The 18,329-nt window shown below is 30.5% G+C and overlaps 1 protein-coding gene and 1 long non-coding RNA gene across 3 annotated transcripts in view; one reads left to right on the forward strand and one right to left on the reverse strand.

Moving 5' to 3' along the window:
- Positions 1-1,370: 1,370 nt before the first annotated feature.
- Positions 1,371-8,806, forward strand: LOC106681247 (uncharacterized). Of its 2 annotated transcripts, none has more exons than XR_010844950.1 (3): positions 1,371-2,104; positions 4,459-4,613; positions 8,702-8,806. It is a non-coding gene; the product is annotated as an uncharacterized lncRNA (long non-coding RNA). The 2 variants fall into 2 exon arrangements; XR_001343215.2 differs by having other exon boundaries at positions 1,374-2,186.
- Positions 5,217-18,329, reverse strand: part of LOC106681246 (scavenger receptor class B member 1) — a 73,726-nt gene continuing 60,613 nt past the window's right edge. Inside the window, exons 3-10 of the mRNA XM_014421472.2 lie at positions 16,140-16,303; positions 11,750-11,894; positions 10,745-10,960; positions 10,320-10,568; positions 10,029-10,158; positions 9,432-9,550; positions 8,771-8,899; positions 5,217-7,829 (exon numbers count right to left, since the gene is read on the reverse strand). Of these exons, the coding sequence (XP_014276958.1) occupies positions 7,563-7,829; positions 8,771-8,899; positions 9,432-9,550; positions 10,029-10,158; positions 10,320-10,568; positions 10,745-10,960; positions 11,750-11,894; positions 16,140-16,303 (1,419 nt within the window). The 3' untranslated portion in view covers positions 5,217-7,562. The remainder of the gene's footprint in view (positions 7,830-8,770; positions 8,900-9,431; positions 9,551-10,028; positions 10,159-10,319; positions 10,569-10,744; positions 10,961-11,749; positions 11,895-16,139; positions 16,304-18,329) is intronic.

Genomic DNA, 18,329 nt, shown 5'->3' on the forward strand with positions numbered 1-18,329 from the left:
TTTGTTTTGTTTTTTTTCCTCTTCCCTTTTTATCTCTTTAATTTTATTATGATATTTTATTTTCCTATAATCAACAAGATATCCATTTAGTTAATATTTTTGTATTAATTAGTTACTTAGCATTGAAAATAAGACATTTTTGAGACCCCGTAATGATTTTAATTCTATAATAGATATAATGAAAATGAAGTAAGGGAGATAGTGGTATTGTCACAACTTGCTCCAAAACCTAAATCACCAGTTACCGAGAAAGGATAGGAATTCTTAATTTCTACTTTTTCAGTTTGTCATAATAAAATAAAAATTACTTAAACCAATCAATAATAACAATCGTATAGTTGTAATAGAGATAAAATGTTCTAAAAGTAATTAGTTAATCAAATATTTCCTAAGCACTGAGTAATCATAACAATATTTGTTCCCTTTAAGCGAATAATACATATGCATTTTTGTGAATTAATAACTTACTCCAAAATATATATAATTGATACACTTTCTAAAAACTGCACAGGTCTGTTATCTAAAATTTGATTTTGGCTGATCTTTTTGTTTTTGTGGTGTGCTGAAACTAAAAATGAACTCTGGTTAGAAGAACACTTTCTTCCATCACATCCTCTTTGTTGAAGTATGTTTTGTGGGTAGCTTGAGTAAATGAGACCAGACCCTTAACTTATACAAATTTTCAGCGAAAAAGAAAAATTTTTTCACTTGTTGGAGATAGTGAATTTGTTTACACACTCCTAGATCAACCTGAAACCTTATTACTTGTTCAAACTTTGAATAAATGTTTGCAAAGATGAGTTTTTCCTCTTTGTGATAATAACAATAAAATATATATTTCTGAAGTTTTAAAGTAATTTAATTTACTCAAATTTATTCAAACAATCATTAACACGTCGTATTTTATCTTCTATTCAAATAGGATGTATTTGTTTACAGAATAACCTTTTTGATACCATCAAAATTTGAACTGAATTGGTAGATTACTCCATTAGCTATGAAAGATTTTTGTGTTACAAAATTAAGATTATATACTTGAGATTTGTGAAAAAGTTTATGATGTAAGAAAACTGAATTCATTTTCGGTTTCTATGCACCAAAAGCAAACAAATCAACCAAAATTATCTAATCAAGTTTTTTCGGTTTCTTTTTGTAGACTTGGAGTAATTTATACTAACCAGAACTGAAAATAAAACTAACCTTGCAATACCTACTAGTATACTAAATGTGTTATCCTTAGGGAATATTTTTAACTAAAATTTCAAAATCAATACAGAGATATACAAAAAGCTGAATTTGAATTTGAAAATAAACAAAGATCAGAAAACCATATATTTATCTGTTAGTTTTCTAACAGCTTTATCTTTATCTTCAATTGTAACTGAATTACAACCAAGGTTTCTAAAAAACGTCCATTTAACCTTCACATTTAAAAGAAAAAAATAGTTTATTTCTCAAAGTAAAAAAGTCATCATTTTTTATAACGTGAAACTAGAGTTAATTCAATGATCTTTCAACTTTTTAATTCGAACTATGGCAGTGATGTAGAAATCTACTAGTGTGACTCCCAAGAATTGAAGACTAAGCTTCATTAATACACTCAGGAGAAAAAAACAAGATAATCATTCTGTATTCAAGCCAGTACAGCTAGCTAGATGTCATTACCACTAACCTAGAGAACAGATGCCACAATCATTGTAGCAATGATTATTGCGTTTAGGTAGTTGGTAATAACAGTTAAGGTTTTCTTGTAGGGTTAAAATCTTTGTTGCTTTTAGCCTGTTTTTGAAGTCGTCTTCAGTTGCATTTTATTTATTTTTGTATTTCAATCATTTTAAAAACTCAGCACTTAAGTTTATATTATCTGGGTTGCTGAGTGGAGCGTTCAGTTTAACTAAAAGTGACATCGATATTTTAGAGTTCTACACCATTTATACAGAAATTCTATATATTTTACAATTTATCCTCTGGAAGCCAACGATAATTAACCCTTATCTTGGCTGTAGTTGCCCTTACCTTCCTTTCCACATTGCCTAGTTACATTTAGATGGAGACGTTGCTATCTTAGCTAGAGAAACTTACGTTGGTAACACTGATGCTCCAGGTACTGTAAATTTCCTCCCATTTCTTCTAGTGTTAAGGCAAGTCTCTTAATTCAGATCAGTGATAGTGCAGTACCTATGAAGGTATGTTTAGACTACTTTTTTTTTTTAGTTTTAGTCAATTTCTGAACACAGTCATGTGCAGAATCGAGTAGATTAGGTTGTTCTCTGTAAGATTTGACTAATAACTTGTCGAAACGTTCATTTACAGTTTGTAAACGTAAAATAAAAAAGGGTACCTCAGTTCCCCTAACCAGGTTACTAGTATACTTAGTGGGATAATTTAAATAATTTATTTAACCTTTCCCTGGCAAAAGTAGAAATAATTTAAAAATTAATTTTTTTTTTCAAATGGAATTTTCATCGATAATGAAATGGCTTTCCAAACTTGTATTGAGTAATATTTATAACTTTTATGGCCTTTTGTAATAAAAGTCCATAAAACCTCAGTTCCCCTTGCCAGGATACCAGTATATTCAAACACACAAGGAATCTAGTTTATTTTCTCATTAAAAAATCACTTTGCCTGCAATTTAGTGTATTTATTTAGAAAAAAATACAAGTATGTACGTTTGTAGCATATGAAAATGCTTCTTTGAGCAATAATATAGGTACCTGATTATGCTAGTGAATTTTGCATTCAATTACTGCATATTCATTGAATCATTTATTGTAAGATTTACCTACTATTTTATTATTCATAGGTGAGATTTTTCTAAAGCAGTGGAGAGAAGATACTTGCTCTCATTCCGTGAATCATAAGATGAGATAAAGACGATGAACTGGACAACAATGATCAGGATGAGGAACAGTTAGAGGAAGATGTATGACAACTTTTTGAGGATATAGGTCCCCTCGAGGTTAAAGAATTCAACATTTTTTGAAGGAAACTTTTTTTTTGTTCAGCTGCAAAGAAATTTCTTTTCACACCCTTGTGCGTGGGACGACTTGGTGACAGTGTGATTGCGGATGGCCGTCTGTAGCTCTGAGAGTTTAGGCTTAGGTCTTTGCAACTTGGGAATTGGTAGGGTCAATCTTTATTTCTTTGGGGTCTCACAAAATGAAAACTGGACCCCCACCATGGTGTTAGAAAAGAGTGGTACCCTGTTGATAACCTCCCACCCATGTGTCTGATATGACCAGGAAGGGGGTCATAAAAAAAATGTGATGGTGGAGGAGACGATGGCCTAGCTACAGGCTGCCCAGTAACATCCAAATTGTATTTGTCAGGAATGATTGAAGTTGTCTTAGGAATACTTGAAGGAATTTAAAGAAATATGTCATCGAATTCTTCAACCTCTAGAGGACCTATATCCTCAAAAGGTTGTCATATACCTTCCTCCAACTGTTCCTCATCCCAGTCATTCTCGTCCAATTCACCATCTTTATCTGACAGATCTTATCCAATGATGGGCACCCTGGTTTCGGAATGAGGCTGAGTATCTTTTCTCCTTTAATTATAGAATTATCTCCTTTGAATAAGAAAATATTATGATAAATGATTCGATACGTAGATAGTTACTAAATGCAATATCCACTTGCAAAATTAATAGATAGGTACCCATATTATCATCACTTATAGAAGCATTTCCATATGGTATAAATGCACTTACTTGTAAATATTTTTTGCCTAATAAATACACTAAATTGCTTTATACTGGCAGACAAAGAAATTTTTTATCGAGAAAAAAAAACAGATTTCTTGTGTGTTTAAATTTACTGGTATCTTGACAAGGGGAACTATGATTCCCCAACAGAGTATACTGGTAACCTGGCAAGGGGAACTGAGGTTCCCTTTTATTACAAAAGGCCTTAAAAGTTATAAACAATTCTCTATGCTAGTTTGGAATGTCATTTCATTATCAATGAAGGCTCTATTTGAAGAAAAAATGAAAAAAAATTTAAATTTTTATATTATTTCTACTTTTGCCAGGAAAAGGGTTAAATAAATTATTTAAATTATCTTTGGGCTCAATCAACATCTAATATTCACTTCTACATCCATACATTTTTTACTTACTAAAAAGTGGTAACCAGAGGGTTCGTAGTCCTTAACACCAGATCTTAGCAAAATGTATCTTGAAATATAGTAGCCAAGTATTTTGGTGTTTTTTTTAAGTACAGTATATTTTAATCACCAATTTGTTTACTGAAAAAGAATTTCAAGTACAACATATAAGAATTTGTTTTTGTCATTTAATAAAATGTAAAATAATAAACACCTCTTTATTATTTTATATTTTGCAAATGAAAATATAGTTTATTTTTTTTTTATATATTTTATTTCTTGAAATATAAAATACAAAAATTAATTGTATTCTGTATTTTAAAACATTTCATTTGAAGTACTGCCCAGGTTTGGTGTATTTTACAAACTCACTGAGGGAAATAAAAACCAATTTATCAATCACTAAGAATTTTTGGCACAACTTCCACAGTCTAGAATTGCCCTGTGGGAAGAGTGTATTTTTTGGTTTACCGAAACTGGATGTATACTCATACTGAGAATAAGTAAGTAATTTATACTTACCATGATATTCACCACATATGTACTATGATAAAATGCTTGATATTGCCATTTTTTCAAATCTTTGTAATGATAAATACAGTTGATTTAATATGTTTTTTATCTATTAGGGTTAAAGTAAACAAAGTCTTGAACAAGTAACATTCTTTTATTGAATCAAAAATTACTTTTGTTTTGAAGAAGTGTTTTAAATTGTTCAATAATTCAAAAACCTGGTAATTGTATCAGGTTGGAATTTATGGTTGAATGGGCCCCATCCAATTTTGTCAAAAACTTTCTGATATTGATGTAAGACTCTTCATTATATCTAACATCCAACCTAAGTTGAATCATTCTTACTGATCTATTTCATTAATTTTCCTGTGTTTGTTGAGTGATATCTTTTATCGGTAATAATGGAGCGAAGGTGTATGAATTTAGAGACAAATCCATCATTTTATAAATTTTCTAAAAATTGCCTAAACTTTACATTGAACATGGATTTAAAATGGAATCTGATTCATTGATATTAAGAAGAAAACTGCATAGAATTTTAATTAAATTCTAAAATTTCATGATATTTGAGGGTTTTTTTTAAAGAAGAAACATTGACTCTACTAAAATTTTTAATTAAAAAACAAAACAGCTTATTTACATTTATAATCAGTCAGTTATTACAAAAAATAAATAATTAAAAACTTAAATACAAAATATTAATAATAGTAACTATTGAATTTAACTCTTAATAGGAAATATAATATTCAAAACATATATACTATTGTATGTTAGATGGAAATGATTTTGTCATGTTGCTTTAAAATTTTTATAACAGATAAAACCAAATAATTATTAAATCCAAAAGTGGACATCATATAAAGTAGAAATAACATATGTTGGGTGATACTTGGGTTGTTTGTTGGCGAGGGAGTTAGAGCATCAACTTTACCTGACTCATGATTGCAGTAGCGCCGATTTGAATCCGGCTTAGGGGGTCTACTTTTATTTCTGTCGCAGTCCTATGAAATGAAAACTTGACCTCCCTACCAAGGTTAGAATAGGTTGATTAAGAAAAATTATGATACTTGTGGCTTACATTTATCATTGCCATTAAGTTTTCACCAGCAATTACATTTGACTGTAATTAATAAATGTGATTACTATAGTGCAACTAATAATAGTAATTTCAGACTACAGTTAAAATTATACTAGTTCATCAAGGAGTTGAAATTACTAGACAACATTTTACTTTCATTTCCAGAGTTTGGTAATAGTAATTGTAATTTCATTTACTTTTTGCCCAACACTACCAGTTATGCTATATTTAAAATATGAACTTTTAATCAATAGTCACAGTTAGGGTGGCACAACTGTTATACTTACTTGATTCCTTTTCTGTATAAAGCTGATGTATATGCTTATTACTATTGTTGAAGGTGTCCACTTTCGAATATATAAAACTGTATAATTAATATAGAGAGAGAATCAATATGCGAATTCTACAGCTTTTTTTTTTTCTAAATGACTTATCAAAAAATTCTGCTTATATCATGAATAAATTAATAATTCAACCATCACTGAATTTAAGACACTAATTATAATACAATAATATAAATGTTTTTACTATAGTTCTGTCACTAAGTTGTCATTTTATAACAATTAACATGAGCATTTATGCTTAAACATTATAAGAGAAAGTATATATCTATGTAATTCTTTACAATGAAAAAAACAAGTTCTCCTCATAATTCACTTTGTTAACTACAATGACTAAGAAAATTGGTGAGTACAATTATATAAGTATCACACAGTTGTTCAATTGATAATAGGTTCCTTTCCTAAACAATCTAAAGCAATATAATATAAATTATATTTAAAGTAGTAACCTATAAACCCAATCTATTTACTTTTAATTTATTAAAAAATGATTACCGTTAATTTCCAAATATATCATATGGAATGTATGTACTCTATTGTTATGACCTGCGAATAGTTCTTTCTTTAATCTTTCCCTGGAAGAAAAGATTTTTCTTTTCCAGCTCCTGTTTCTAGGAATCGAAACCTGTATTTACATATATCTTTGGCTTTAAGAAATATCATTTTATACTTTTTGTTTTTAAATGAATTGATAAATCACAGAAGGATCTACATGGGGCTGTAAGATACTAGCGCTTACATTTTTAAAATTAAAATTTGATAGTTTCATATTATTTGTTGTAATTTATCTAAGTGACTCAAAACTAAGCAGGTTTAACCAAATTATTATGATTCTTTCATAAAATGTTAATGTAGATAATAGTCTAACTTGAAAGGTTTTTTTTACCAATAAAGAGTTAGTTCTGTAAAACTTTTTTTTTTTCTATCTGTCCCTAATGACTGAAGGTTACTTTTTTTAACCATCTTAAAAACAAAAAATACCCCATGGCTGCTAGTAATGTAGAACTTCCAGTTATCAAATTAATCTCTTAACATATAAAACTACAACCTAACCTATATCACTATATCTATATATTACAATGTCATCAATTGAGCAAATATATATCTATATACAATAAACAATTTAAATTTCTCTGAATCACACATCACTTAGTCTTTAGTGATGAATAACATTATACACCTGTAAAAATCCAGATACCTATCACAATAATTTTTTTTTACAATTAATAAAAACTGGAAATTTATCACTATTTATTATCATTATTCTTTTCATCTCCAGTTCTTAATTTTAATTGTGTGAACACCATAAAGGTTACTTATTATGTCCATTTTTGGCGCTTCCCAGTGGCTTTCGTGCCAATTTTACCTTTAAAAAAAGATAAATGGTAATATTTAGAAAAAAACTGACTTTATACAAAAATAGCAAGTGTACGTTAATACACCATTCATAGCCAGTCATTTCTGTACTTCCTGATAGGACACAAATTTTTCCTTTTATTATATGTTAATCACTAATGTACTCATACCCTGCTTATTTCACAAACTCCAGTTTTAATATCTATATGTTTTGGTAGCATTTCTTGACAACAGGCAGATTTTTTGTCTTTTATCTCATTCCTTTTTCTTTTAATTGTTCCAATCAATAGACGTGAGTACACAACTAGAAGGTATACCAAGAGCAAGGTAAACAGTAGTAATCCCCATCTTAAAACTACTTGCATCCTCTTTACAGTAAATGTGGAATGATAAATAATGTTGTATAATTCTGGAGGCATTTCTTCTGCTGACTGAAACAAACATATACTTATACATTTTTTGCAACAATCATGCCTTGTTTAAATTTAAGAACTAACAAATAAACTAAAATTAAATAATAAAATTAAGGAAATATATAAAATTGGTATATTTTTTATATGTAGCTGAACAATCCTTAAACGACATAAGGCCAAATGTGTAGTGCTACCAAGCAAATAAGCATATGGCGTGGTGATTCTTTATAAGGAACGAAAAAAAGCTTTTCCAAAGGTCCTTAATGTGAGTCATATATTCCTTGGTAATTCTCCTATAGAAGAAAAATACTTTCCTAAATTTCGAAGCTCCAAGACCAAAATGTTATTATTCAGTTATTTGTATTTTAACAATGAAGTGTTTGAGATAGAAACAAATACTGTTTTATTTTTTAATTAAAGTATATCAGGCTATACTTGTTTCGACACATTTAATTTAATATTACGTTTCTGCTGGGTTCAATTAATTAATTAAAAATGTATTCAATACTTTTTAAAAGTTATAGTTCTTAATTCTATTAGCTACACAGTAATTTTTATGGATCCCATTTCCGTCCTGATTTCTTTGTTAAAAATAAAATCCTGGAAATCGAAACAGAGTTCGTCAGGGAAAAGCAATGAAATATTGCTCCTGAATTACTTTGTTTTATAGTATATTACATCGTTAATCATTAATAGCCCAGTAAGTATTTTGTTACTGTTATTCTGTGACTGTATATATATTTATGTACTATACTCATAGCCTGATTATTTCATATATTGCAGTTTTAATGTTTAATATGCTAAAATAAAAATATTTTTATTAATTTACTTTTAATTATCATGTTATATATGTATATCATTAGGTGTTTTTATTTATGTATTTTTTATAGGTAAAACTCCTAACAATAAAAATTCATTAAAACAAATATTATATAATAAGCAAAATAATTTGGAATTACCACTTGTATCCAGAAGACTGGAAGTATGAGGTTATTAGGAAATTCTTTCAGTAAGTTTGTGTATTTACTTTTTTCTATCCTAATATTCATCTGAAGCCTGGAAACTGTACCCAATGTAAAGCCAAGTAACTAAAAATGAATTACAAAAAAAAAAAGTAGTCAGTCATTAACACATAAATATGAATTATAATTTTTATTTTATTAAGAAGAAATTTTCAAACAATCCTTAAAATTTCGTATATTTTTTTAAGACAAAAACATAAGTTTCACCGATATATTAACCAACTAAAAATTTTAATTCAATATGAAACTTAATATATGGTTAAGTTTAATTTTTAAAGCTAATGTAAAATAACTTTAAAAATTCTTTCGATACATGATTTAATTTTGGTTTATAAATGATTTTTCTTTTTTTAATTGTAAACATGAAAAGAGTTATTGTGGGTTACTGAATTAATATTTCCTTAGCGCTTTAATTATCTATTATTTTTTTGCCACTGGTTAATCCAAAATGACCGCTAAGCAGGGCTCAACTCTATGTAATTTTTGTTTTTAAATCTCTATTAAATCTTGATGAAAAATATATCTTTAGGATACCTTCTTAAACAACTTTAAACTTTTTTTCCAAGTACATAATGAATATAAAAATGTTAAATCATACCCTTTGGATATCAATATGGAATTCATGCTTTTCAGGATCAGGATAAAGACCTTCAAATGGCTCACTAATTGATGGATCTGCATTCAAGAAATGTGGAAAAGATACTAAAAGTGGGATACCTATAAAATAAAAAAAAGGATATTAAATATCAATATATAAGGAGAAGATAGTTGGGGTTGTGGTCAGTGTAGTCTTTTCATCATTAAATATCAACACTATATTTTTAAAAAAATATTATCTACTGATATTTAAAGATAAATTAGTGTAGTCTTGTAAAATAGTATTTTACCTTGATAAAATAGTATGGAATATTATTATTATTTTTAAAAAACAATGTTTCAATGGGGCCGTCATTAATGGAAACAAGAAAAAAACACAAAACACAGAAAGTTATAGTGACCTGATGAATATTTAAAAGAATAAGAGAGATAGGCAATCTCAAGTCAGATAGATAGTCTGATGACACCCCACAGACTGCAGGTACAGGTCAAAGGTGGCTAACTGATATATCATTTATATGTAAAGATAAGTTATATAAAAACAGAAAGATTGGCAGATCTAGTTATTTATGATTAATTTTATAACTTTACAACAAACCTGAAGTACAAGGGGAGAGATCAAACACCCCATCTGGAGCACACCCACTTTCTGGACAGTAACAAGTACCATTTGTATTGTAAACATCCGGTGCAGCATGAAAGCGCATGGCTGTTACATCTCCTTGAAACTAAAAATGCCAAAACAAGAATAAAAGAAAAATTAATTAAGAAACCATTATTATCAATTTCAAATATTTAATAATTCCATTAATTTAAAAAAACTACAATAAATTTTAATTGGCCTATTTGAAAAATATATAAAATTGAAAATATTTATAAAAGATCTTACTAAAACTTCTTTATCATAGACGAATGGCATTCTGCGACACATGTTTTTGTGGAATAGATAAAGGGTAACATTGTTATTCAATGTGTGCCTCGGAAAGAAGGCACCATCACTTCCATCTATTCTATTACATTCTTCTTCTGGCCATACATAGAGCTTATCATCCCCATTTATTTCAGATACAATTCCTATGTTTTCGACATCATTTGTACCTGTCAAAACTGTGATAGTTTCATCAGTGTCTGCAGCTCGCTGCAACGATAAATTTACAAGCTTAGGTAACAAAAGTAACTCCACATGTAGCAATTGTTGTATAATTTGGAAAACTAGTTTAAGTTTTAATCAGAGTTCTAACAATGTAGATATTTGAATTAAATATAATCTCAAGTAAAGAACATTACAAATATACAAGGAACAAATTCAGTTACCTCAGCTAATATTCCCAACTTTTCAAAAGGAACATCTCTTTGGAGTAACTTGGCTACATACAGGCCCAGATCGACAAGTTTATCATCATAGCCAAATATAAAATCATGCGCCTTCACAGTTATCATAGAATTTGAATAACGAAAGAGTGAGCGCAGAAAGTATGAAAGTGCTATTTGAGAAAATCTATTCATGTCCTTTGTTACAGCAATAGTTCCCTGTAATAAATTAATTATGGATACAAAAACACATTTCAAAAGTATTTTATTTTATTTTGCTCATTGCTTTGTAAAACTTTAATTGACACCAATTTATCTTTCTATAGCAAAATGAGAAAAAAAAAATGGAACTATCTGCTTTAGAAAATAACTTACAGGCTGTAATTTTTAATGCCTAGAAATTTTCAAAATTGGATATATAAAATTCAAATAGAACTGAATGTTATGTTACCTCATCTGGAAGAGGTAATATTTATTTACTAGTAGCAACTCAAAATATATTTCCTAATTTCTATTCCATCTATCAAGCTATTTCAACCCATTATTTTTTAAACTTAAGTCTAATCAACCGAACTGGATGGAAGTTTGACTAATTGCTGATATCATTGATCTAGTATAAAAAGCAGTTTTAAGCAACTTAACTACCTCCATGGTACATTAACCTACTGGGTCTACAACAAAAAATACCATCCATGCTGTGCAACTAGCATCCAATAATGATATTTTTCTCTGACCACTTTATTCTTAATCTTCCATTTTAATAATAATTTGACATTGAATTCCTCCATCCCACCCCGAACCTCCCCCCTCCCTCCTGTAAAAATTAAGCTATGATAAAAAGGAGGGACTGAGGCACTATTAGCTCTGTGACATGTTGTTCATTGAATATGTCACATCTCAAACTTTCAGAAAAAAAATTAAATAGTGATATGTGAAGTTATAATAAAAATAATTTATTGCTTATATAAAAAATGATTTAGAGTTAAAATATATTTTGGCAATACTCACGATTAAAGCTAAATTGGGGACTACGAGTATATCGTCTTTACTTCCTCCTGAGTGACCTGGTTCGAACTTGTGCTTCCTGGTGTCACCATATGTTACTTTCTTCCCATCTTCACTGAAAGTTACATTTTTCTTTTCTAGTGTTTCCCTACAAAATAGAAAAAAAAAACGCTAGCTACTAATGGTTGTTTAATGATTTTTTCTTATCAGAAGATTTTAAAATAAAATGCGGAGTCCCTCAATTAGCAGTAAATAACTTGTCATCCAACATTCGAGTATTATTCTCATGACAATTATCATAATGTCGGAAAGGTTTAGTGCAATTTAGGTTTAATTTTTTCCATTAAAGTTTAATTTCACTAGGGTATAGAATAAATAAAAATTGAACCGTTTGGAAATGCCCTAACCCAATTTAGTGTCCAGGTTCAGTAAGGCCTATCCTTCTTGTGTTTGAATCCTGATCTTTAAAAAATGTTAATAGTTAAATGTTATTAGTTACTTTTACATTTCTTCAAGATTATAATTTTAATAAAAAAAGGCTGCAAAGTGCTTATGCCAATATTGCTTATTCCTCACCTTTCTACTGGGTATGTAAGTATGTAATTTAAATACCTTTATTTTAGGGTTTAAGATTTTTTCTTCTAAGCTCTATGGGTCTATAGACATATCAAACCCTATAGGGTTTGATATGTAGGGGGTAGGTAACTATGATGGATGATAACTCTTGTACTGCATTTCAAATGCATTGTAAGAGGGAATAAGGAATAATACGAGGGGATGGTACTCAACTGATTTCGTAATGTCTGTAGTTAGTAAGTTAGTAGTTCTCGTTTTTAAAAAAATTCTTTGTACCCTCCATTAAGAATAATAACATCAGTTCATACATACATAATGCATGAAATTTATTATGTATACTTTAGTTCATCTTCTCCCTTTGATTGCCTTGTAGCATTATAAGGTGTTGATGTGAGTCCAGTTAAGGTAGTATAGTCTAACACTAGCCTATGCCTATGCCATGAAATTAATGAAAGGAGGATTCTAGTGGTCCTACATGATTTAAGAATAAATTTCATTAAATTATATTTGTAGTTTTGGAATAAAATCTTCCAGAGGAGCCATGTTTGTATCATGTACATCAAGAAAAATACTTTCAGTACACGTATTAAAGCGTTAGTATTCGATAGTTAAAATTGGTTTTACGATTCGATGTATTGTAACAATACAGATAGATAAACACAGACCCGGATTTATACCTTGGTGTCAAAAACTTGAATTTTCGATTCTGAGGGCTTATTTTATTTCTCGTTTCTTGCATACACATTTTCCCTAACTTTGGTAGTAAGGAAGTATAAATTCCCAGGATGCGATTTTACGGATTTGATTTGCATGTTACAATTGTCACCATTATTTTCTCATAAACTTAAATTAAAATATTGGAAGAAGTAGACTGGAGGAAGATAGCCCGGGTGGCGGCCAATAAAGCTATCAAAATAGTAAAAGAAAACTATTTTGGTAATTTTGATCGTTTATTTAAAAGATGAAATAATAATTTAAGTCAAAAGTTTAGAGTTTGTTTTGTTATTTTTATGTAAGAGGTCTTTGTAAGTCGTTTGTCCAATGTCAATCCAAGGTATTTTACTGTGTTTGTTCGGGTTAAACTTCGTTCGTTTAGAAAAACAGGAGGACATAGACCACGACCAATTTAAATAAAAATACTTTAAAATGTTTGCTGCAGTAATATCAACGAAGGATACTACGAAATGTGAAAAACATTTAGATATGGAGGAACAAATTAGATTCAGTGTTAACGCAAACTACCGTTAATCCTATTCTGATGATTTTTTTTCTATTCTGAGGGTTCCTATTTGGATGGTCTCATATCCATTTCACCAAATTCACTTTCGCTTCTTGACACATCTGTTGGTTTGTTCTAAAGAGCGATTTGAGTTAACCTTAGGAACCTCGAAACTGCAGCGGCAATGTTTTGATCTCGGCCTGGGCGGGGCGGTTTGACCTTTATTTCGTGGTGGCCCCACGGAATGGAATCTCGACCCTCCCACATTGGTTAGAATAAGTTGATTATAGGATCACTCGTCCCCCCCGTCAGATATGATGAGGTAATAGATAAAGAAAAAACTATTTTTATCACACTTATATGTTTCAAACGAAATGCTTTTTTATAAATTCTATTCTGAAATGATAAATTATAAAATGTATTCTCAAACCTTTAAATTTCAGTCTTATGAAACCTATATTATTTTATCCCTTGCTTGATGAGTATGTTTTTCTGTTATGCGTGGTAATATTTTGGAGGAAAGAAAATCATATTAATTGTAAATAATCATATACCAAACTGTTTTGGCATAAAGGAGGAGGAGTATACTACTGACCTGATTGTATGGCAGACTTGTTTTTCATTATGACAATTATAATAAAATAATAGCAGAAATATGTGAGTGAATTGATTAAATAACAGTTTATAATAATTTTTTAGGTTGTTAAACTGATTTATCATAAATACTCTAGAAAATTTTGTCCACTGTAAAAAAAAAATTGATAAGGTTGTATTAATTACAAAATATAAAAATATCTCAAAGGATTATCGTGGTTTTAATTAAAAATATCCGAAATTGTTCAAATGGCCACTTGATATTCTTCAAGGATAATGGATTTTTTTAATCAATTATATTGGATAATCTGACAAGGGAAGTCGGAGAACGATTTCGATAATATATTTATCGTTGATCCTACTTTGAAAAAATAAATGTACACGTATTTCGTCCAGTAGATCATATGAATTGAGTAAAAACATATTACAGCTGAAGTAGATTTTATATCTCAAGTTTGATTATTAATACGAAGAAGGTTCTTTGTTCAAAACATGTGTTTTTAGGAGTGGCTCGATTGATGTTTACAAATGTTGGTGCTACTCTACAAAAAAGCTCCAGCTGTAGAAATTTCTAAATTACCATATACAGAATGTTACAAGTTAGTGTAGGTCTACTTTTACTGAAAAGGGATTCATTTACCCCATTTGTGCTTGTGGTAGTCGACCTCTGTGATCTCATTCTGAAGTAGTAATAATATTAATATTTCTTGAAGAAATCAACTTTGAGGTGACATTTGCGATTTCTTCCAATGTTTCATAGACATGCAGAAGCTATGACTTACAAGCGGGGACACATAGTATTGGTCTCAGAATTAATGCTTTTAAAACAAAAGAGCTCGAGGAAAAATCTGTAAATAGAGGAACAGGCGTCAGAAAGATTCGACCAATGCTGCAACCATGGAAGTACGATGAATCGGGACGAAGGAGCTGATGAGTACGTGGATAGCTGGTTAAAAAAAGCCCAGCAAGCACTCTCACATCTCTGGCCAGTGAGGAGATTGCAAGAGGTCCAAAGGGGGTCAAAGATTCTGCTCTTTAACTGCAACGTGAAATCTGAGTTTTTGTATGCATGGAAGATAAGGAAAGTCACCTGGTAGGTGGCATAAAAGCTGTAGACCTTCATAGATCGATGTCTCAGAAATATACTGTAAGTTAGCTGGCCAGAAACTATTTTCAGTGTCTTTGAAAATTAACCAAGCAATAGCCAAGGGAAAGAAGCCTCGAAAAAGGATATGGTTAAGGTGCACCCTCAGAAAATATTTAACTGATATAACTCAACCAAGAATGGAACCCCAACGGCTAGCGAAGTCGGGTCTGGCCAGGAGGGACTGGAGGCTTTCAACTCTTGGACCCATTAGAACTAAACGTGTTGATTTTTTAAATTGTAAATTACCAAAATATTTTGATCAAATTCGGAGACGAATACTCTATGCACTTCCCTTCTGAGTAATTAAATTGCTTAGACGTATCTTTATAAAATACTTTATACATGTTGGTCATATTCTTCATATTTAGGCGCAATGTTCACTCCGGTTCTTTCTATTTTGAATCCTTAATAGAAATATCTGAAAAACACCTTAGTGCTGGATCTACACCTTTGGCACTCGTACAAATTCTTGGGAAACAACAAGCGTTGGTATCCACTCGATTGTGTGTTCTTATGCATTCCGTCGGCTATTTACACTATTTTCTTCATTAAAAGAATCTAAATAAACATATACGAAGTCAAAGGAAACGGAAATATTTGCAAACTAGGGTGTAGATTATAGAAATTCATATGAAATAGTACTACTTAACTTGTAAGTTTAACTTTTGAGCCCAAATATTTATCTGTAAGCAATCCTAACACAAGCTTTCTTTGAGATGGGCCCAAAAACCGATTCTCGACGGGTCGGCCACAAATTCAGGCCAACTACACATGCTTGCACCAAATGTAATTTCTCTTTGTTTGGCAAATGTGTAATAGCACCTTGATATATCTAAATACTATAAAGAACAAAATACCTGTAGCAATATGGCCCAACCTCTTCGATCTTGAGCTTTTTGTCTATTTTCTTCCTATATTCTTCAAAGTTGGTGTAATTGAAGACATGGACGCAAATAAGTGGCTTTACAGGAGGCTTCCTCCAGGCTTCGTAGACATCAGAGCCGTCTCTGATCGTTAGTTGCTGAAAATGAGAAAATCAAAAGTTTATTTTAAACATCAATACATCAATAGTAATTGAAATAAAAAAAAAAAAAACTCTTTTTTTTCTATATGACTTTAAAACGGAGCACCTGCTCTGAACATATTTTCACCCACCTTACAATTACACATAGCACATATTTTATGCCCTTCAACCAAGGTTTACAGTTTAAACTTTTAAAAAAATAATTGTGGCAATCTTGTAACTGGCCAACAGAAGTGAAACTTATGGAAATTAAAAAATGTATTTAAAATTATAATAATACTTAGAATATAACAGCCTTTTCTAAGTCAATTATACCGAGAATATTTTTTTTATTGTAATAGGAGAGCTCTGTTACAGTTTTGATTTGTCAGAGGAGCTCACTCTATCAGACATACTATATCACCGGCAGTGCCGGATCAATTCTGTTGCTACTCGGACCTTTTCTCCTGTAACCTATTTCAAAATAAAATACATCCAGCGTTGCCCTCCCCCACGCACAACTTCCGTTTCGTCTTATCTCCTGTAACGAAATGAGTTTACTCCCGTATAATTATTATACTATACATATTATTATATGTATATTATATTATTATATGATATTATATTATACTCTAGGCTTAAACTCTGCCTAAATCAATTTAATAGTTTTTATCCTCTATGTACCTAGCATTAAAGTTATGATTTTTATAGGATTACTCAACGCCCATTAATTCTTTTTTTTTTCAATTTTACTTATCCTTACCAATTACAATATGTATTTGACTGTCTTTCCAAAAATTAAAAGTCCCTATCGAATATACACTCTAAACTATGATCTAATTTTATCCACTCCTTAAATCGGCTGTTGAAAAACTATTGTCGTAGCAATTATGTATGCACAAAAACATTTATCGAACGGAAAAATTGTAGACGCTAGTGCGTGATTTTGATGGTCTAATTCGCACTGAAATAGACCTTTTATTTATGAGTTATTTTGTCTCTCTCCATTAATTTCTGACTGACCTAAGGTTTTTTTTTCGGCCAAGACTCCCATTGGAGTCCTATACTGCCTAGCCATGGTTGGGGGTCAAAGTTCTTCATTTTGTGGGACCGCCACTCAATGAATAAAGTCAACATCCCAGGCTGGATTCGAACCGGCACCGCCAATAGACAACATTTGGTAAGTCTGTGTCTTAACCACTGAGCTATGGGCGACCCCGACTGACCTAAGTGTACGGGTAGATTCAAGTACATCAGCGGGTAATTTTTGTTGGAATTATTAGCGACACTGTTTTGTAGAGAACAGTAGTAAACAAATACACAATAATGATTTTATGATACCAAACTTTTAGAAAAATTTACATGCTACATCCAAATTTTCCAATTTATTTCTTAGGACGGTAACTACCGACTAACAAATTAGCATTCTTGTCTAGGAGGCCGGCTACTAGTTATCTCGTATTTTTACAATGAGATAAAAATATTAGTGGGTATCCTAGGCAAGATCGCCAATTACGAGTTACCACGTAGTTGGCAGTTAATGTGTTAAATTTAAAATCTAAATTTCTCGTTCCCAAATCAAAATTATGTGGACAATTAGTAAAAGAAATTATTGCCATTGTGCATAGTCCAGAAATACCCGTTATGTAACTTCAAAATCAAAGTAGGGTTGTCAGTAAACGCACCCAACCGGATCTTTTTATTTTAAATTTGTTATTCGAAGATTTCAATCTGAATATATTAACCTTAAAAATGGTAGTTAATAGCCATGTTCCTCCAATCGCGACTACAGCACACAACTAAATTACAACCCTGAATACTCACAGTAAAAATTAGTTGCCAGTGTTGCATTTCACGTTCTTGGTAACATATTTACCTGATTCAGACTAAACAAACTGATATAGGACATCTTACGTTATAATTCAAACCCAGTCCGCATTTTGTTTGATATGCATTAGGTATTCATGTTATCAATCACGTGAAATGCAGCACTGGCTAATTATTCCTTCAAGCTTTGATTCAGTAATGTTATTTAGCTGTATGT

Source organism: Halyomorpha halys, unplaced genomic scaffold (assembly GCF_000696795.3).
Source record: "Halyomorpha halys isolate HHAL.00 unplaced genomic scaffold, Hhal_1.1 Scaffold321.1, whole genome shotgun sequence".
Taxonomy (NCBI): Eukaryota; Metazoa; Arthropoda; class Insecta; order Hemiptera; family Pentatomidae; genus Halyomorpha; species Halyomorpha halys.